Consider the following 23,204-nt stretch of genomic DNA (forward strand, 5'->3'; position numbering starts at 1 on the left):
GTTATTTGTTAAGAAATTCAAAGAATGTATTTATGTATGTATTCAGTGGGTAAAGAAAATAATCACCCCCCCCCCCCCCCCTTTAAAAGAATCACATCTTGTTGCTTTATAGCCTGAAATGAAGACGGACACAGTTTTTGTTTTATCCAGCTATACATTTACTCAGTGCGACTTATAACATCCAAGTGAAAGATATAACATCAACATATATATATTTTTATATTTTTATAAAGAGTTTATCAGCTAGAGTGGGAATAACGTCTATTGTTATATCGCCAATGCTGAATAAAGTCGTCGTTTTTGCTATTTTTGGACCAAAATGTATTTTCTTCTTCCTCTTTACTAGATATAGCACAAAATAAACATGAATGAATGTCAGAAGTATCTTGTTTTAACCACGGAAAGACGTCAATACACGCCATTCTTCAAGTTAAGGTCCACTGACAATAAAACTCTCCCTGTCTGGATTGTTTGTTGGACAAAATGGCAAATCCATAAAGTTGTGTTAATTTGTGAAGATCATCATGATACACAAAATGTGTAAGATTCATATACAGTTTCTGGTCACAGAGCAATAATACAAAAGCCAAATGGAATGGAAAAATGTGGTTGGGTTTTTGTCAAGGATCCAGCGTGATGCTAACTTCCTGGTTAGCCTAAGAAAACACGCCATCACTGCAGCACTCTATTAGCAAAAGCTTGCTATGATTGTGTTGCATTATAGCTTTCAATGTACACAAACAAATCATCGGTCACAACTTGAGCATATTTCATTTGGTATTTTTCAGTTGCATCAGACTTGGCTTTAACTGCGAAGGTGTTCTATTGTGGTTAACAGTGCTAACAACTGAGGTTGAGAAAAAAAAATCATATTACTGATGTAGCACATCTACATCTCTAAAGCACAGCGTTATTACTTTATGGGATAACACCGAATGAGTTGGAGTTATGATGGAAAGCAGTGGTGATAAATACATCTATTTCTATATGAATGCTACAAAACCCACTATATGTGTCTTCTTGAGCAGCTGACAAGATTATAAAGTTTAGCGCTAAAGATTACGCTTACAAACTGCATTAGAATGAGATTCCTGAGCCGAGCAGTAGTGACAAGAAATTTTTCTCATAAAAAGTCTCATAAGCAACAATAAAACCCCACAAACCCTAAAGGAAAAAACGGAAACGTTCCAAATCCAAACAAACGGCATCTAATAAAGAGAGATGCATTAATAAAGTAGAATTATAAAACGGAGCAGGCTTTAGGAGTTGGTTTTAAAGCACAGAGTTCTTCTATTCATCACAGCCTATTCAACGGAAAACAGGCCACTACTGTTTGACATTAATGAAATGAATAAAATACATAATCCCTACTTTGTGTGTCATCATGGAAAAGATCAAGGAGCGTTTTCAGATCAATCACATTATGTGATGTGATACCAGCACAGACACACTCGGCCACTGAACAGAGAGAGTAAAGACTCTGAATCAGGACTGAATCCACAGTGCTGCTTCCTCAAAGGGGACAGGTCTTTCCTTTCATATTTCAGCTCGGCGCTTTGATACTTATGAGCACAAGCTGAGAGCTAATGAGCTAGTGCTTCTGTCAAGCCCACCGTCACAGCACAGGCGAACACACACACTAACACACAGTTTAATATATCAGCAGTATCTGTCATGTGTAGGTTTGAATGAGTGCATATCAGCACACATCAAACAATCCATTTCTTCAACATGGCAGGAATGCCGGTTTTAAACACTTTTCGGCAGACTGCTCTGATTCATGTTAGACGCTGATTTGAAATACTAAAATAATTTGGCCAGTTAGATGGGTTCTTTCTAACTCACTCACCAATGTTTGGGTGATTCAGAAACTTCATGAGTCTCACTTCTCGGTAGAGCTGAGAAAACACAAAGACAGAAGTTTTGAGAAGATTGTAAGCCTTGACAATAGAACTATTAACCTGATCCTGATTCATTCAATTATACAGAAAAAAAATTATTGTCCCCACTGACTTCCATAGTATGGATAAAAAAATACTATGTAAGTCGATGGGGACCAGCAACTGTTTGGTTATCCACATACTTCAAAATCTCTTTTTTGTGTTCAATGGGAGAAAGAACCTCGAACAGGTTAAATAATGAAAATTTCATTTTTGGATGAAGTATCCCAATAAAGGCTCAGGTCAATCCCATCTGAAGCTGTTCTGCTGGTCGTTCAGTGTGGTCACGCTGGTTTACTGGGGTTTTGAGCAGTTAGTCAAAGTCGGCCATGCTGGCAGACAATCTATAACCCACAAAATATTTAAGGTTGGTTTAAGCCATTTTAGGCAGGATTTACTAATAAATTAAATGATAAACAATGAAAAAACTTTTGACTATAGTCTATTTAATAGATGTAAATATGTTCTATTTTTGTACAAACACAGATGTACTGTGGCAATCTGGGATTATATACAATGATGTTTAAAAGTTTGAAATATTTTGTTGTTGTTGTTAAATAATAGGTTTCTATGTCTATGTGCATTTGTTAAATCAAAATGTCAAAAACAGTAATATTGTCTTTTTATTTTAATAAAGTTATCACTTCTGTTACATGATCCCTAAGTAATCATTCTAAGGTGTTAATTTAGTATTCAAGAATTTTTTTATCTTATTATTATAACAAGTTGAATATGGTTGTGCTGCTTAATTAAGTCTAGAGAGTGATTTTTCCAATCTTTCAGACCCCCCCCCCCCCCAATAATCCTGTTTGTGAATGGTAGTGTATTAACATTTTACATTATATACATAGTTATAATTTCACTAGGAGCTGGAACAATGCATTAACCTCATTTGTGTAATAGCCTCCAGGATTCTGCAGTAGTTACGGCAGAGTTTATGGAACATGAGCAGTGAGCAGTGTACGTGTGTGTGAGTGGAGGTAAAGCAGAACCCGTTGATTCCCACGTCAGAGGAAATCCTTCAGCTTCTCTTCCTGTAATTACCCCCTCTGTGCCCTCTCTCCAGACACATATACAGATAAAAAGAGGAGATCTGGAGACTCACTTTCTGAAGACTAGAAGAGTTGAGTTGTGTCTTGTCTATGATTTTCACTGCTACCTGAGACAAAAGGAACACACACATATTAAACCGCTCTCTTTGAAAAAATAAATGACTTTTTTCAAAAAGATTTGTGAAAATTCTAGAGCAACACTAAAGAGGACTCTGAATGCTAACTGTGCTAGAGCTGTATTTGCATGCACCAGAAGCATGCCCCAGGGGTTGCTTTTATTAAACCTATTTCAACTTTTGCTTTTTGTTATACAAAGATCACATTAAAATTGGCTTACACACATTTCACCAATGCCTTCTTTTATTTTTGTTACTTGTTGAAATAATCAAAAACCTTGATTTCTATATATCCCTGTTCCACAGTTTTTTTGTTTTATCTTTTCTTCTAATTTAGTAAGGAGGGAATGGTATCAGTGAAGAACATGCTTGGGGATGTTGAAACGTGTGTGTATGTATATATATATATATATATATATATATATATATATATATATATATATATATATATATAATATATCAACATCCCCAAGCATGTTCTTCACTGATACAATTCCCTCCTTACTAAATTAGAAGAAAAGATAAAACAAAAAATATGTATATAAAACCACAATATTGTTATTATTATTTTAACTTCCAATCCAAACCAGAAACAAAGGTGATTTTAAATTAGATTCATCATATCTGGAGCCAGTGCACAAACACTTTTGTCTTAAGTGTCTGACTAACTACTGAATAACTGCACTTTCTTTCTCAAATTAGACCAATAAACAATTTTATGCAACTGATTTAATGTTATGACAATCTTAAAAAAACAGATGTATAAACTTGTAATACTAGTCTAAGCAGTTTAAGCAACAGGCTGGACATGAATCAGAGCCAGCGGATGCATCTTGTATAAATCTCAACATTCAAATAATGAAATAAGTGTACTATATGATGAAAGTATCTGCTATTAGACTAACTAGTAATTATTTGTTTAACTGTGTGTGCATTATCAATAACAATTTGAAATTGTCCATTACATCGGTGTTAGAGGGAGCTGATATAGTCAAAAAAAATTTTTTAAAAATTGCAAATTATACAAAGCTCAGAGTATGTTTTACAAGAAAATACAATTTCAGTCTTACTACCTCAAAATTTCACATCTAGTTCGGTGCTTGCCATTACTTTATCCGATTGTTGAAATTTACTATCAATTTCGGGGTGAATATTTTAGTTTCAAAAGTAGATCTCACACAATTTTTTTTTTCAGTGTAGCAAGTATTCACCTCACTAGATCTACTAAAAAAGGTACACCTAGTTACCTCTTTAGAAGTGAGGACATGTCGGGCCAGTTTAACCTTGGCAAAGTTGCCCTTGCCGATGGTCTTCAGCAGTCTGTAATTTCCTATGTGGGGGCTTTCATCCACAGTCGGTGCCACATTCCGACTACGTGACACACTGGAACGCCCTCCTCCTTTGGCATCAGTGTGGGTCTGACAGAGAGAAGGGATACAGGGATCAGAATTTTTTTTTTTCAGATGGCCACACTCGGATGACACTCAAATTCAACTACATTCTCCCCCTCTCTCGCTTTCATACATTACACACACAAACTCACACGAGGATAAATGTATCAGACTGATTCATAAAGCTACATTCACAGAGCTGTAGAATATTGCTCAGTCATTTTGAAGTGCTAAATACACAGTGAAGATCACAAAGTGTCTACCTGGCAATTGAGGGGTCAGAACCAGAACAGTGAGCTTGAGTGAAACGTATGAACAGAACCACAGTGGAAATCCTGTATGTAACATGTCATTGTTATGCTCTAGAGCACAGAAAGTGTCAAATAAGCATTTGAAGCAGCACTCGGTCTCTGTAAAGTAGAATCATTTGACAACCTTTGACTGTTGGTAAGAAGACTTTCTGTAGTTATGGAAGATATGGGTGCAGGAGAGTTTACTACCGTTCAAAAGTTTGGGTCAGTAAAGCTCTTTTTTGAAGGAAATAACTTTTTAATCAGCAAAGATGAAAGTAAAGACATTTATAATGCTACAAAATATTTCAATTTCAAATAAATGATGTTCTTTTAAACTTTCTATCCAAAGAATCATGGTTTCCACAAAATCTAAAGCAAACTGATTCTGATGATCACAACTGATAATAATAAGAAATGCTGCCAAATCAGCATATTAGAATGATATCTCAAGGATCATGGAAGTTCAGCTTTGCCATTTCAGGACTAAGTCACATTTTTATATATTCTAATAGAAAACAGTCATTTTAAAATGTTAATAATATTTCCACAATACGTTTTTACTGTATTTCTTTTATCAAATAAATGGAGCCTTGGTGAACATTAAAAAATATATAGATTTTTTTTTTATCTCAAACGTTTACAGGGTAGTGTGGTTGCTGTATTTGCTGGATAGGAAATGAAAAGGAATAAGGGCTCAGAGAAACATATACACATTCGAACTGCAGAAGATATGCATATTATATAATGAATCACATGCACCATGTTAATTTATGACTTCCTTCAGCACTGGTGAACACTCTCAATGTCCTTTTATTCTCTGACCCAGCACAGACCTTACACACATTAATCATGCTAAGCATTAGAAAATGATGGACAGAAGTGGCATGGCCGGAGTAGATGACATAAGCAAGGATAACTCAAAGGATGTGACAAAGGATGTGCGCAATCTGTCTGTCATTTACTCATTCTCAGGTTGAGCAGAACTCAAAAAAATGTATATATATATATTAGTGCCTTTGTGTATTACAATAAGTGGTCAACCGATATTTGTTTTTTGACAGTCGATGCCGATATCTTGGAAAGCAGGGGGGCAGATAGCTGATATAAAAAGCTGAAATATATATATATTTTTTTAATGAATATTTAAGAAATTTGAAATCATTAAACAATGGATTAAAAAATAAATGTGTAAAATAAACATACTTGTTCTTTAGATTTATGTATTTTTTTTTACAAACACATAAATATTTTATAAAAATAATTTTAAAAAAAGTAGTAAACACTGTAACCAACAGGCCACTCATTATTCTGAGAAATTTGTGTGCATTGGGAATCATATTCTTCCAAATAAAGCCAAGGTAACACTTATTTTACATACAGCAAACAGTGAAAATGACATGAATATGACAGTGGGCGAATGCATAAAGCACAGCATAATTTGAAATTACGTTTAAAGTTTAAAGCATTTAATTCACACAGACTGACCGTCACACACAGAACGCGATTGTGCTGGATAAAAATGCACATTTCACAAGATCTCACAGCTGTATTTAACTAAATTTGAGAAATTAAATATTCATTAGTCATTCAAAGATTTGTTTAAATTATATAAATGCGTATTTGCTTAATGCTGACGGCAAACGAGAAAGTATTATAATGTTTGTCTTTCTATTACTAATAATATTAAAGCAATTGTTATAACACTTTGTATGCAATAATTTTTGTAATACCTTTGTTTAACCGTTCTCTCTGATTATTAGACAGACTTCTCTTCATGTTAGACAGAGCTGTTAACAATGACAATAAGCAAGAAGGAGAGTGTCTGAGCACTGTGTGCACTCAGGTGCTGCCTTTCTCAGCACCGTCAAAATAAAAGACCTCGAACACCTCGGCCAAGCAGAAAAAATGATCTTATGTGATCTTCCTAAACACCCGACAGTCTCTTAACTCCACCAAATCGTCTCAACTCTCCCGTCCAAATCAAGATTAAATCCCAATTTCCCACTTTACCCCACTACTCTGGAGAAACATACAGATCAGATCAGATTGGATTAGATTACAGTGGATTAGTTTAGATTAAATCAGACGGATCCATCTGCTAAAACCTCTAATACACAAACACACCATCAAATATGTTTTGTGCTTCTCTGTGTTTTCCTGCTTTCATTCGGTCACAAACATAAGCGTGTTAACATTTACACAAGTAGTATCACACAGCATTTTCCATCTTAATCTCTAACTTTACAGGAGTTCCTCCATTTTTGTTCTCAAGCTAAAGCAGAGCTCATTAAAGGGAAAGTTCAAAACATCAAGAGGGACCCAGCCGACTCTATGAGCCCTGTGGTGCGATGCATGTGTGCATGCAAACCACAGTTCACATATCTGAGCGCTGTACTTCATGACAGCTCCGTCTTCAAAGACCAACCGATCAAAGTTCAAAGCCATAAATGTAATGCTTGACGTCAGTCCACTAAATGGTGTACACTCAGAGGTATGCATTTAAAAGAAGATACTCTTTATTTCTTTAAACGTTTCACATGATTCCAATTTCGAAAGAGGGGCAGCTCACAGGAAACGCATGAGAGAAGCTGCTGAGACAATACAGCAAACCCACACTTTCTGTCTGAATGTGTGTGTGTTTATAGGTAAACTGAGACAAGAGCAGTATCAAAGGTTAGGGCATGGAAAGCTGGAGATTGACAATGTGCTGACAGGATCAGAGGGGCAAGACTTTAGGTATTAGAGGGCATGAGTGCAGGTACGGCTGGGGACTCAGATTTCAGACCTTGGTATAGCTTTTGTGTCTGCAAAGTCATGTGAGCGCTAATACATACACTGCCATTCAAATGTCTGGGATCAGTAAGAATTGTAATGTTTTTTTTTAAAGAAGTCTCTTCTGCTCATAATGGTTGCATTTATTTGATCAGAAATACAGAAAAACAGTAATATAGAGAAATATTATTGCAAATTAAAATACTGGTCTATTTTAATATGCTTTAAAATATAATTTATTCCGGTGATGCAAATCTGAATTTTCAGCATCATTACTCTAGTCTTCAGTGTCACGTGATCCTTCAGAAATCATTCTAATATGCAGATTTATGATCAATATTGGAAATATGTTAATATTTTTTTGGAACCTGTAATACTTTTTTCAGTATTCTTTGATGAATAAAAAGAAAAAAAGAACAGCATTTATTAAAAACAGACATCTTTTGTAACAATACAACTACTGTATACAGTACTGTTCAAAAGTTTGGGGACAGTATTATTATTCTTTTTTTAAAGAAATTATTAAATTAATAAGAAATTATTAAATTATATAAATATTAATCAAGGATGTGTTAAATTGATAAAAACTGATAAATATTTATATTGTTATAAAAGAATTCTATTAAGCAGCACAACGGTTTCTTACATTGATAATAAATCAGCATATTAGAATGATTCTGAAGGATTGTGTGCAGGGTTGGGCCGAAAGACAATGCCATCATCCATCGCCAATGGCGATAGACATCCCGATGTTGCACCGACATCGTGACCCCCCCCCCCCACCTCCAGCCCCTTTTTGAATGCACGATCGCTTTTTAGTTTCACTATCACTTTCGAGATTCGCAATCGCACGTACTCTGTAATCATCGCCCAACCCTAATCATGTGACACTGAAGACTGGAGCAATGTTGATGAAAAATCAGCTTTGCATCACAGAATTAAATTGAAATTGTATACAAGAAATTGTAATTGTATTTTTGGTCAATAAATGCAGCCATGATGACCAGAAGAGACTTCTTTAAAACACATTAAAAATCTTTCTGATCTCAAACTTTTGAACAACAGAGTACACAAAGCAGAACTGATATCAAATTATCAATACATCACACATAAACAGCAATGAAAAACTCTGCTACAATGTCGTAACGCACTTTCACAGTGGCACTCTACTTTCTTTCTAATCTTTCTTCCTTATTAAGCAGAACTTCTCGAGACTGCACATGCAAGCAGACAGAAAAACAAGTCTAGAAGTAAGTATTATTTACAATTCAAAGTGCCCCGATTATGCTATTTGAAATAACAACAAACATTCTATAGGAATTGACATATTTCTAGACAATAGCGCGCCCACAGCTGATTTGCAGAATTGTAACGAGACCTACAGCTACACTGAGTGTATACACAACACAAGCCTACATATTTTACATGTTTGACAGAACATTGAAGTAACAATTATTAATCATACTTCTAGATTGGGATTCAGAGAAGCAAGCTGGTCCAAACAAACTGGGCACTGAGCCATCTTTCAAAGACAACCAGTTTATGAATCCTGCATTGAATTCGCAGGGTTTGGGGTAGTAATCTTCAGTGAAAGGAGGGGAACACAGCTAAAGTTTGGGATTATACTGCTGGGGTATTGAAGTAAAGATGAATTTTAACCACTGACTCTTCACAGCCTCATCCTTTGGGAGTGAAAATAAACCTTCACCTTCATCATGGAGAGCACAGAGTCTTCTCAACATTACATTATCCACAGCAACAAACTACAGCGTTTGAGGGATGTTTTTGTGGAAATTCCACGCATGGAATGTAGGCGGGCATTATGCAAATGTGGTAATTTGTGACATAATCTCATGAATATTGTGAAACATTCTTACTTTTTATTTAAATAGCTATTATATTTGAATTTATTTTATGAATGAAATGTATTGTGATCGCAAAGCTTAATTTCAGCAGCCATTACTCCAGTCTTCAGTGTTATATTGATCCTTCAAAAATTATTCTGATAAACTGATGAGGTACTCAATAAATATTTGTTATTAATTTTGAAAACATATTTTTGTGGAAAAGTAAAAAAAAATTCAAGATTTTTTGATTTGTACAATGTAAAAATACTTACTGTCGCTTTTGATCAATTTAATGTATGACTGATGAATAATTCTTGAATTTTTGAATAGTACTGTAGTTGAGGGAAATTTGGGGTTGAGGTTTTACCTGAAAATAAATAGTTACATTTATTCAAAAACAAATAATTTTTAATTAGCATTGACATGTTCTATGAATTGTCTGTGCTTTTAGCTTAGCGACATGCTAACATCAATCCCTACTGGAGTCAGATGTGATTGTTAGTCAAGTTTTTTGTGAGTGTCACATGAGCAACTCATATTGCATGCATGAGTGACCCTTAACTGAGTTGATGGACTGGACATATAGGGTTCCATTTCAGTCAAAATGCTTCTTTAAAGGGACAGTCCACTCAACATTTCAAATTCAGTCATCATTTTACTCATCAGTACAAACCTTTATGACTTTATTTTTTCTGTGGAACACAAAGAAGCCATTTAGGAAAAATTATTCAATGTTTTTTGTCCATACGATGGCAGCCAATGGGGTCCAATGTTGTTTGAATATTTTTTTTTTGTCTTCTACAGAAAGTCAGTCACACAGGTTTGGAGAAACATGACAGTTAATATTGACAGAATTAAAATTTTTGAGTTCATTCAAAATGCCAACGCTTAATGAAAATGAACAACTTCTTGTTGCTTTAAAGTGATGTCAGAACCAATTGTCTTGTTAGAAAGTAACCGTTACGTCGACTGCTGACAGCCCACAAGGATTTAAAACAGAACCAGAGTCTCAAAAGGGCTGATTTTTTTGTATCTAGAACTATATCCTTTGGCATCAACCTTACTATTAAAGAATCATCTAGGACGAAGGTCAGCCTGGCTTAAATAAAATTCTAATTTTTTGCTCTTTTCCTGGGTCTTTCCCTTGCTCCATATCATCATCTATCTCTCCTTGTAATTACACCCTCCACAGACAGCAGTGAGGATAGAATAATGTTCTCCCTGACAACATGTCTGTGCCGGAATCTTTTTTAGGTTTCCTGGGAGTCCTGCTCACTTCAGCGTTGAACCTTAAATACCATCTTCTCCAGCAGCTCTGAGATCCCGAGTTCAGCTGACACGGGTTCAGCTCTGTAGGAAGCTGATCAGACCCAAAAGCTGCTCTAAGTGCTTCATAAAGCTACACAGCATAGAATTCAGTGAACGGACCTGACGTTTCTTGGCCTGGTTATGAGTTTCATCACTGATCTTTCAAATTTTACTGAGGTCTCAGTAAAAGAAAGACAGATGAGTGAACCGGAGGCACCGGGAACCTTATAAACACAAATGCTTTACAGTAGCTGTAAAGCATGCTCTCTTGCACTGTTCAAAAACACACATGCACTTGCACATAATCCAGCATGCCTTTAAAGAAGCAGTCAGTCGCTGGGTCGTGATTGCAGTGTTGCCATGGTGATCTCGTTCATCCTCATGCTATCTTCTCTTTTCTTTACCTTTCTAAAGGACAGCTCCCTTTCTTCCCTTTCTAGTATCTCTCTCTTTCCATTTCCTCTCTCTTACTTTCCTTTATCCTCTCTTTCTCGTTAGTTAGGAGAAAGTGAAATTGGGCGTAATATTCCAAGTACAGAGAGTGAAGCCCAACTCTGTCTAGAAAAAGAGAAACACTTTTTCAACACACACACACACAGATGCGGTCATACACGCCCTGAAAGCGACAGTTGTGATGAACAACTATAAATACTTCACCACCTACATATATATCTCTCCCTCTCTTTCTCACACACACACACACGCACACACACCCTACAAATTTCTGTTTTTGTGAACCTAACTCCCATAACTGGTTCTAACTACCTACTAAACAAAAGCATACTATTTCTGATTGTATATTTTGTTTTGTTTATTTAAATTCTAGATATTAAAACAAAATTTTTTCATGAATAAGTTTAACCATTCGTAGTGATATAAACATCCAGATAAGTAATGAGTTAAACTGAGCAACCATTGATTCATTAGATGGATCAAACGGTTTAAGTCACGATGAAACAAAGTAGCAACAGATCTTTCTTTCTGTATTGTGATGTAATTGTGATGTACTATCTGAGTCTAACTGATAATCAAAAAAAATTTGGGCTGGGCAATTTTATACTTTTGTTGTTGATTGGACTTTGGGCCTATTTACTCTTGGTCACGTCATGCATTTTTTTTATTAAATTTTTTTATTACATAGCTATCAGATTATGAAAAGATGGACCAGGTGTTAATGCCCTCTGAAACGCATTTGAGATAGACCACGAGAGAGGTGGTTTAAAGACACATTCAAGATGCAAAGGGATAAATGTAAATAGATCTGGTTGTTGAAGCCACATATGTAAATTTTACTCTCTAAATTCTTTCACTTTCGAAACGTGGGTGTTGCACTCAAAAATAAAAAATAAATGTGAGCTTGCAGTCAATTGTTGATATAAGTGGACTAAATGATTGAGGGAGTCTGGCATTAAATATTTGCACATTAAAAGGTCAAATTAATTCTTAAAAATAAAACATACTTAAATTAATCGTTCACAGTAAGATTTATAACATGCATATGCAAAAAGATGAATAGTGACTTTTCTATTTTCTATTTCTTGCCAACTTGTGATTCATTAAATGGACCAATTCATAAGAGTTATTTATATATGAATCATGCTTCACTAGTCATGCTGTACATTTGGTTGTGCTTGCAGAGGGCAACAATTATGTAATATAAAACAGCTTTGACCTGTTTTTCAGTTCCAGAAGAATGTGGAATGAAAAAAGAAAGGAAGGACAGGACAAAAAAGGAAGGAAACAAAGTAATGTTGGAAGGAAAAATGAAATGAAAAAAGAAAAAAATTACATATAATGGCTTGTTTCCACTGAGCGCTATAGTTAAATACAGTACAATACAGTACGATTTGATTCATACACCCCGAGTACCCTTACTTGATAGGCATGGGGTATGCCGAAAAGTAGCGGCCATTCTCGTGCACAAAAAAAAGCGTGACACTGTGTGTATGTATGTGAAAATACATAATTATAAAATAGAGTAGTGCTGGGCGATATAACTAATGATATAACTGGCGATTTAGCGGTAATCGCAGAACCAGATTTACTGACTAAAAGTGCATGATCATATCGTTAGATATATCGCCCAGCCCTAAAATACAGTTATATTTATTGTGTTTGCGCATTCTGATGTAAACAATTTTCACAAACATCACCATGTTTGGGTGTTTGTCACATCAAACCAGTCCGATGAAATATAAAAAGGAAGAGATGCACGGATAAACTGATGGATGAATGAATGGCAGACAGGGCCTGCAGGTAATGCATGGGGATGTAAATCCCACACTGCCTCTATTTAAAACTAGAGTCTGGAGGCAGCCAAGGGCACAAACAGAGAGCAAATGGAGTGTCTCTCTCACTCTCCCTCTTCTTCATCACACCTCTCCCCTCACTTCTCCAGCTTGTCCTATGTCAGGAAACTGTCAACAGTGAATAAATAATCCTGATATTAATACGCTCTCCCTCAATGAGCAGCAATTCCTCTGGGATGTAAAGCTTCACAGGGTGGCCGGCTCTTTCCAGAGCGCTGCAGGGTATGGTTTACGCCCTTCTGCCCAAATGGAGTGTAGATATCAAACAAATAAACCTGTAGTGACGGTTTACCTGAGCTGAGCTTTAAAAACATGTACCGAGGAAGACTGGGAGGGAAAGGAGAATTTAATACTAAAGGGAAACCTGTAGAGAGCTGAGAAAAAATAAAATGTATAAAAACTTCCAATAAAAACTAGGGGTGGGAGAAACGATTCTAAAAACTTCATATACTGAAAGCACTTCTTGTTTATTGTTTGCAATGTGTTTCTTTGATCACCTTCAATGTGTTTCTTTGATCCCCTTTATGATTACTTTCAATTTCTGTGTATGTTTTGAAGCTTAATTTAGTTAATCATTCATTCCTGACATACAATTGTTTATTATTAATTTGTAACTAAGTCTTGTATACAAATATACAAAAAGAAAAAAAATGCAGATCAAGAATTGTTTTAGAATCATACTGTGATTACAAGACCGGAATCGGACTGGATAGTAGGGCTGTGAAAAAAATTTGAATGTAATTTTCATGCGCATCTTGTCAGTAGAGGCACTCCTGTGATGAGTAGCATATCTCCACCATGTGCGTTCAGATCAGGATTGCTGGGTTTTCAAAACATAACCTGCCCAATAACTTCTCAAAACTAGCGCAATCGCGTTTCGTTCCGGGCGATAAAATAAAAATGTTTCGGTGGGGTTCCCCTGATAAAATCTGCATTTTAGAGGCTAAACATCACGTTATTTGTATTGGGTCGCTTTGAACCGAGGGCATGAAAAACAACCGCAGACTTGCCAACACTGGTTGGCCTTTACTACACAGAGCCGTAGTTCACACAAAATCGATTTCAAAATCGGAGGCGATTCTTTATCGATTTTGAAATCGATTTTGTGCAGCTTGTCGGTGGACTTTGGCTCTGTGTAGTAAATGCTGCGCCATCTGAACCAGTGTTGCCAAGTCCGCGGTTGTTTTTCATGTCCGTGCGTTGAAGCGACCCCAATACCAAAAATGTGATGTTTAGCCTCTAAAATGTAAATTTTACCAAACCATTTAAAAAAACAACAAAAAAAAACATGCATTTTAACCCCAGGATGCAATTTTTATCGGGGAACCTCCTGGAAACGCGATTGGGATAGTTTTGGTCTAGTTTTGTGAAGCAAGTGGGTAGGATTTGTTTTGAAAACCTGGCAACCCTGATCTGAACGCATGTGCTGGAGATGTACTTCTAATCACAGGAGCGCCTTTACTGACGAGATGTGCATGAAAATTGCATTTGATTTTTTGCACAGCCCTAGTGGATAGTGAGGTGCCTTAAATATTTAACATCATAAAGGTATAAAACAGTCACGCATGAATAAATTAATAAAGCACTAATAAAGACCGAGGTGCTGAGACACTAATAAATCAGTTCATAAAACATAAGCATTGACTGTAATTTCCTTACACACACACCCCTACATGACGTCAAGCTCCTGAACACAGAAAGAGGGCACCGGCACTCCCTTCAGTCAACTTCACACCCAGTGCAACTGGAAAGGCCAGTTTACACAAACAGAGCATTTCAGACTCTGGACTTGATCTCAGCACAGTGACTCCATGCTCGCCGTTGTAAAAAATGCAAAGCCGAGTGTAAATGTGAGCCCTGTTCGAGCTGCTGAAGGTCAGGGAGCTAAACAGGGTTTATAGCCCGCCATGTTCACAGTCTCATATTAAGCTCAATCTCCAGCCGCCCAACCTCATGTTCCCAAACTTTGAACTTTCTGACAGTATTCAAATTCCCTCCCACTGAATGGTAAATCTGGTCTTGTTTTTTTAGGATTATTTCATTTGTTTAGGTGTGGCAGTTTCACAGACATGTCAATGGAAAAGTTAATCTCAACTCAAAGGATGAGGTGATTGCCATCTTTGGCATTTCATACAGTATTTACAATATTTCTACTGCCTTTCCCATCTTATATTTTACACGGCTAATAAAATGAATAAACATTTATAGCTGCGAATATGAAAGAATAAATACGCAACTATTTTCAGTAAAACAAAGTACAATGAAACTTTTAAATTAGAATTAAGCAGAACAACATCAGAAATAACCAACAATATAAGTGCAATTAAAAACGCTTTACATAAAATTTGGTTTATTTAAATGCAGTATCCTATAGGTCAATACAAGTACCAGATATCAACCTAATGATGCCTACCACAATAATTAAGGTGGGGGGGGGGCATGTTACAAATATTTGGCTGAAATTTTGTGTAACCTTCTATTATTACAGCAATAAAATAAATACATTAAATAAAACTACCACATAGTGATGAAACAAACAGTCTCTAAACATGGGTTGTGTCATGGGCAGGTATGTTGTTGACGCCCACTTGACTGATTTATTACGCATGCGACTGAATTTACTCAATTGTTTGCAACCAACAGTTACACTGGAACGAAGGCTGCAAAGAAGGCTGTGCTTTCATGTCTTTGGGCAATTTCACATTAAAGCTTTTTGTGGGGCCTGATCATGAGGTTTGTTTGACTGGTGTGAAAGCTCCACCAGAGAAACTGTGTTTAAAGCCAGCTTTGCTTAACGTGAACAACAGTACATTTCACTTTTGCTATGAAAAGCATCCAGTCAAGGAAGTGAATCACTATTGATCTTCTATGTTTTATGAGAGTGCAGTATGTTACCCCCATAACAATCCGTGTGGAAGAAATGCAATGTTTATTACAGATATGGGCAAAGTTTTTTCATAGCAAGTCACTTCACTCTGTGACAATTACAGTAGTTATGTATGTATGTATGTATATGTATATATATAGGCAAAGCACCGCTTCTATATACTTGTATAGGAAAATACTAAAATCTGTAAAACTGTCTACCAAAATGTTTCAATAACAAATGTCAAATCAGCAATCAAATCTACCAACAATGGGATCATAAAATTCAGGCCCAGCATATGAGCATGTGCATTCTAAAGTAAACAAACAGACAATACCATCAGCAAATAGGCAATTGTCTATTTTAACTGAAAGGCAATACTTTCTTTTCTAGAATTGCCAAATTGAGTATAATGTTTTCTCTCATTCATTCATATTCCTATGAGTGGTCTGTCTCCCCATTCTCTTCATACTGCCTGTAATAAGGTCTGAGTTTAACAAAGGAGATTTTATTTTCATTAAGTAACTTAAAGGACACTAGAACCACTGATCAATCTTCCCCAAAAAAATGGCAGCAACCCCCAATAATCAGTTAAACCGTTATCTTGGGAGCTTTTAAACTTCAATAGTTGGTGAGAGGGGTAATATACAGCTCTAGCTTCCAGAAAGAAAGATCTGTGTGAATTCATAGCATTGTATTTAAAAAAAACAACAACAACACACTATTTCAGTTCTTATTCCAAAAACTGCTATAACATCAATTGACTTCTAGTCCAATTAATTTGCTCATATCACTATATAACTGAATTACAACATATCTGAGAAGACACAGTAAGACACTATAATGTGGTCAGATCACCGTATTGTGGGTCTTTCCTGCTGCCATATAAAGCTTCAGACCTGAACGAGAGTCATTTCCACAGAGCTGAGTACATGCTGATGTTCTGTCTAGTAATTTATCAAAAATGACAGTGTGTCTGACATCATGCCGTCCACCCCTTGAGATTTAACCACACCTAATCCCCTCATAGTCTGAGAACATGTGGATGCAGTTCAATATCTTGTGGTGACTTTAAATAATGTAGAAACTTTTATTATTTTATTTCTTGCCTTCGATAACCAAGCATTTGAGCTCACAAAGACTGCCGATGAAAAACAAAGCAAGTTACTAAGATGGCATCCGTGCTTTATGACTTTATAACCCACTCTTTCACCTGCACTTTCCTATTCTTCACTATGTCAATACTGGCCTTTGTTTGTGTATATGAAAAAAATATATAAAACTGAAACCAGTTCAAACCAAGTGTGGGAAAGGATGCGTTTACAGAAACCACATCTAAAATACTTTTATTTTCTTAAGTGAAACTCAAGACAGGAGTCATAACATATTTACTATTTATAAAATTGTATGCATTTAGCAGATATTGTAATATTTATGATATTGAAATATTGAGATCCTTGTTCCACTCCAGATGCAACAATAATATAACAGAGCTGCTGAAACGACAAGGTGATGTCACCTTAAAGAAGCATTTGCATACAATTCATAAATCCAGGAATTACTATATTTTGCCAGCTATCCTTACACATGACATGAGGATGGATTGTTTATATCTAAGCATTTCAAAAGATTAGATGCCTGCAATGCTATCTAGTCCTTGTAGATCAGCTTTGACTGACTGGATTACACCAGGATTACTACTTTCACATACATAAACTGCTGGCATTGAAAAAAAAAGTTTTTGATTCCGGTGCAATGATGTTCCTAGTGGAGCGAGAAGTGCTAATGGAGTAAATCACTGCAGTGGAAAACTGTGAGTCTTTGAGACTGATCAGGGTCAACGGACCCCACAAAGATCTGTGCTACTATGGAGGATGTCCAAATAAAGCACACCAGACTGAACAGCACAGAATGCATTTCCAGGACTTCACCAAAATGTGAGCCGTAAAACCAGGCAGGTACAAAGACATTTCAGGCAAAAAGATATTTTTTTCATTTTTGATATCACTCCAAAACAGTGATATCAAACAACAACATTTTAGACTATTAATGAAAGTTCAGTCATAAAACCTCAAAAACAGTGACACCCCATACCTTTCAGTACACACAACTGGTTACCATGGTCAAAAGCTACCAAAACACCTCATCAATAGCTCCACAAAACTTGAAAATCAACATGAAACATCATTAGCAATGTAACATATTTCCAAGTGACACAGCATATTCAAGATGGCATTTTTTTAAATAAAGGCACCACCAATAAGAAGTGCCTGACTTTATTTATTTATTTATTTTTGACAATGCTGAGACCACCAGTGCCTGATTACAGATGCTCCCATTCCCTGTCTTCATTAGTTAACCACATTTGTTTAATAGCTCTGCCTAACAAATCATTAGTAAATGCATGTCTTTCAATATACGTATTTTAATATCCAATACAGAATCAGGATTTTGCCATTTAAAGTATTGCTTATTTTTAAGTTCTTTTTCAAATCAGGTTCAAATTATGTAATTGATTAATTTTCAAATTATTTACATCTTTTAAATAAATGTACATTTAATTGCAGCATGTGCTAATGTCTTTACTAAGGCTGCAGGATTAATCGCATGCGACTGTCATGTGTATCTCATGAGTAAAGCTGTTTCTGTGATTAGAACTAAATATCCATCACCTGCTTTCAAGTGCAGCGGCACTTAATATACAGAATCGTATACAGAGACATCAACTACATTTGGAACAACATGAGCTAAATAACTGCACACTGTATAAAAAAAAGAATTTATTAAAGAATCAAATATGGCCCATTTGGATTGCATGTTAACTTTACGGTTCCTAAACCAAATAATTTTGCTAAAACATCAGAATGTAGAGGTCAGAGGATGAGAAACAGGTGAAGGCCCTCCCTCTCTCTCTAAATCTGAGTCAGTGGGGTCTGGGATTTCTGGGATCTGTAACACAGGGCTGTGGTGTCAGGTCTCAGTATCAGCAAGGTGACACACTGAGTTACTGAGGACAAGGAAACGATGTGTTAACACTTACTGGGGTGGTGTGCTTTCCAGACACGGATGTACATGAAGCTGAAGAACAGAGTCACAGGCAGAACAGGCCTCAATTCAGGCCGAACATGAAGTTATATGTAAACAATATTATGTTTATGTGATCCATGTATATTAAAATGATAAAACAGCAGAGGCACTGACAGATAAAAGTTCCAAAGATGCAAAACATGGTTATAAATAATGAAGTCATAAATATGAACACATTCTTCCGAGGCCGAACTTTTTTATGCAAAGCATCCTTCCCTGTGCCTAAACCACCCTGATGGAGAGTAATGCAAAATAATAACACATTTTCATACCTCTCCTCCTACATAGGAGGCTGAAACTCACCCACGACCTCACTAGTATGATTAACACCAATGATTCACTCCTCACACTCTTCCTCTGCTAAAACAGACACGCTCTGAAGAAGAAGTGAAAGATCTCGGAGAGGGCATCCGGAGATCTGAACAATGATATAAAGTCCTTCGCTTTTCATTAAGATGCTTAACGGAAAACACACGTTAGTGCTGCCTGTATTGTGTAAAGCTCAGTCAGCATTAGTCACACTGCCATGAGTTATTAATGAGCACTGAATCTGTCCTCTTCCTCCTCCTCACTCTGAATGGCTCAATTTTCCATCCTTTGGCACTCACACCACAATCTGTGCCTTATCACAGTTAGAGGGGCAAGGCTGGTTATTATCACTGCCTGTGATCTTCATGGTTCCCTAATTAAACGACTTCCCCTATAGACTAGTGCTTCTGAACCTTTTTGAACATTTGAATTGCTGTCTCTTATTTTTTAATTCACAGAAATTAGGAGTACCCATTGATTATAATAAGTGACTAAAAGAATTATAATAAAAATATAAACATTTATTTCAAAGATTTTTTAAAGCTAAGTCATTTAAGTCATGTTGAGGCCTCACTGAAAGTCTTTTTTTTAAATATTTTTTATCTTTAACACTCACTATTATAATTCTATTCTTTAAAAAATCTAACTACTTTTCTAATCTTTTTGTATTCTATTTTATTTTCATTTATTATGCAATTGTATATGTATGTGTGTGTGTATGTGCAAAGACCCCTAACTAGCTTGCTCTATTCTTTTTTTTTATTATTCTATCTGTTTTCTTTTTATTTATTATATTAGTTAAAATCCCATGCTACGTGTACTGTGTTAACCTAACTGAGACTTGTTATAGCACTTATATATCACTGCTTTTTTGTTGTTGATTTTGATTGCTTCCACTGTCCTTATCTGTAAGTCGCTTTGGATAAAAGCGTCTGCTAAATGAATAAATGTAAATGTAAATATAGAAATCAAATGTCCACATATTTATAAAAAAATTATTAATTATAATTAACATTTTGATAATTAAATAGTTGAATTGCAGAAGTTTGGGGTTTATTTATATTTGTATTAAACAATGTTTAGTTAAGCTTATTAAAGCTTGTTTTATTTAAAAAAAAATTTTTTTTTAAATTATTTTACATTATTATTTTACCGAAATTTCCACAGATTGAAATAAGATTTTTTTTAATTCAAATTAGGATAAATAGATTGTTGAATTCCAGAAGTTAATGGGTGAATTAAAATAAGAAATACTGTGGCTATTTAAAGGGGTTTAGCTTATTTTTAAGCTTTTGTTTTATTTTAAATCATATTAAGTAATCTTGAGGCCTCCTTTGGAAATATTATATATATATATATATATATATATATATATATATATATATATATATATATATATATAGATATTAGCAGTGTCCACATATTAAAATAAGTAAATAAAATAACTTGTAAACTCAACATAATTAAATTGTTATATTGTAGAAGTTTATGGGTGAACTACAATAAGAAATGGCTTGATATTTTCCTGCTTATACTATAAAACATTTAAATCATCTTGAGGCACGCTTGGATGTTTGCTGAAGCTCCCCAGCAGACCCTGGCCCTTTAGTTGAGAACCACTGCTAAAGAAAGATGGGTCTAAACTGCTTGGTAACTTCATCAGCACTGGCAAACTCATCTTTACTGAATTAAAAAGGGCACTGATCATTAGTATGAGGCATATAGAATTTTCAGTTTATCTACTAAACGAAATGACTTACAGTAAAGACACGTTTAAATCAGCCATAAAATACAGAATTTACAGTGAGGAACATGAAAGTAGCCTTGACAAGCCTTTCAATGAACTGTTAAGGGAAGTCATGTCTAGTCAAGAAAACGCTTCCTGAACTAACTTGTTTTTTTGTTTATCTTCCAGTCACCTGTCATTTAGTCCAATAAGGTTGAGGGAAATACAATTCAATAGAAAAGCAAACGTCATTCCCAACAATAAAAACACACATTCATACGTATATAAGTTTCTGTGTGGTCAGTGTGAAGATATGTCTCACCTGGCTGGATGAATTCTCAATAACACCTGCTCCTTGAGGCCGGGTTGACATTTTCTCCCAGGGATTCTCAAACACAGGGCCAAAGGAACAAATATAAATGGAAGATTGTATTCAGTGGTTGACAGGCATTTATAAGCTTGTCGTTTGAGGCTATTTGTCTGAGCTGACAGAAGTGATCCGTGTTGCTAGCTAGCCTGAACTAGCCACGCAGACAGAGATCAACAAGTTGAAGCCCAACATCAGTCCATGTGTGGAGATAAACAAAAAACTTGTTTTGAAGTCTCCAGTTGAAAATAAAGGGCAGGTCCTTGAGGAGGATTTATGAAGGATTTTAAGTCTTCTCGTGAGACGTTGCTCACTTAAGAAATTTAAATCTGCTTCCCAACCGAATAAGAGTTTAAAAACAATTCATATCCTCTCAGGTCTTAAATCAGCCAAAAACATGAAAAGGGTCACTCTGCGAGCGATATCAAATGTTAGGTCAACCAAAAATCACAATTTTACCGACCTTCAAAAACAAGTGTCAACAAAAGGTGAAAACCCTCATCCGTAAACGAAACAAACGGCGCAAGACTGAACACGGATGTAAAGAAACAACCGTGAGGGCCAACAGTTACGTTAATAACGAAAGACTAGCAAACGTAAGGTAGGTTTCCAAAAAAAAAGAAAAAAAAAGAAAAGATCAATCCCGAAAAACCCTCATGATCCACGAAACCGTCTTCCGCCACTCACTGGATCCCGGTGACAAACGGTTCTTGAATGAAAGGAAACGTCTGAGGGCTCGCGTCCGAAAACAAACATCCAGAGTCAGGTAGTACAATCCATGATTGGCCTCGGGGCTGGGGTGAAACGGGTTTCAGAGGAGGCGGATCGGTGGTGTACTGCGGCCGAGCTGCTCAAACGCTCGTGCCTGATACCGGAACAAGCGCGAGAGGCAACATGGCCGATCTCCGGAGTGAGCGTAGAAGGGGAGGGGCGCTGACGGATCCATGCGCGGAGACTCTAGACGGCAGTCGGCGCTCGCATACTGCGGTACTCGCGGCCGTTACGGCGACGGTAGACGTGGGGTGACATCATGCGGTTGCTGTTACCGTGGAGATAAAACTGAGCGGATGCCTGGACACAGGAAACAGCAGCTGCGTGTCTGACGTGCTGGCTGCTGCGAGACCGAATGGGAAGTGTTCACGCAACTAAAAGATGCATTTGAAGTTTCAAAGAACGTTTTATTTCGAACAGGTTTAATGCAACAGTGCTTACAGCTATAACTGTAAATTCACATTAAAAAAAGAGCCAAGCATGTATATACAAACCAGACACAGCTAAGCTCTCACAGATCAAATCGTAGTCCCTTTGGGGTGCGTGAATCACAAAATGACAGATAAAGGAAACATTCAACCCAAAATTAATAACCTGTCATCGTTTACTGACTCTTATGTAAATCTATTAACAAATACTGGTAATTTTTGTGGAGCATAAATGGACAATATTTGAAGAATCTTCAAAGGGTCACACTTTATTTTACGGTGCGATTCTCGCTATTAACAAACCATTAACTATGATTTTGCCTCAAACTCCCAATTTGCTGCTTATAAATAGTAAGGTAGTTGTTAAATTTAGGTTTGGGGTATGATTAGGAATATAGAATATGGTCATGCAGAATAATTGCTTTAGCAGTACTAATAAACAACCTATATGTTAATAATAGACATGCTTATAAATAACTAGGTAATAGTGAGAATTGGCCACTAAAATAAAGTGTTACCCTTCACAGAAAATAAAAGCAATTGTGTGCAACATTTAATGATTTCTGAAGCCATATAAACGTTTTTTTGGAGAAATAAAATGACATTCTAGGTCAGGAGTGTC

General features: G+C 36.0%; 1 protein-coding gene across 14 annotated transcripts in view; it reads right to left on the reverse strand.

The window, feature by feature from the left end:
* LOC128017108 (serine/threonine-protein kinase MARK2) overlaps window positions 1-22,507 on the reverse strand; it is a 50,142-nt gene extending 27,635 nt beyond the window's left edge. For 5 of the 14 annotated variants that reach the window (XM_052602313.1, XM_052602312.1, XM_052602315.1 and 2 more), the window contains exons 1-4: window positions 21,339-22,403; window positions 4,356-4,526; window positions 3,046-3,099; window positions 1,850-1,898 (exon numbers count right to left, since the gene is read on the reverse strand). In XM_052602313.1, coding sequence (XP_052458273.1) covers window positions 1,850-1,898; window positions 3,046-3,099; window positions 4,356-4,526; window positions 21,339-21,389 — 325 coding nt within the window. In that variant the 5' untranslated portion in view covers window positions 21,390-22,403. Of the gene's footprint in view, window positions 1-1,849; window positions 1,899-3,045; window positions 3,100-4,355; window positions 4,527-21,338 lie in introns of all 14 variants that reach the window. The other 9 variants (XM_052602314.1, XM_052602316.1, XM_052602317.1 and 6 more) reach the window with 7 other exon arrangements.
* Window positions 22,508-23,204: the final 697 nt, after the last annotated feature.

This window comes from Carassius gibelio, chromosome A7 (assembly GCF_023724105.1).
Source record: "Carassius gibelio isolate Cgi1373 ecotype wild population from Czech Republic chromosome A7, carGib1.2-hapl.c, whole genome shotgun sequence".
Classification (NCBI taxonomy): domain Eukaryota; kingdom Metazoa; phylum Chordata; class Actinopteri; order Cypriniformes; family Cyprinidae; genus Carassius; species Carassius gibelio.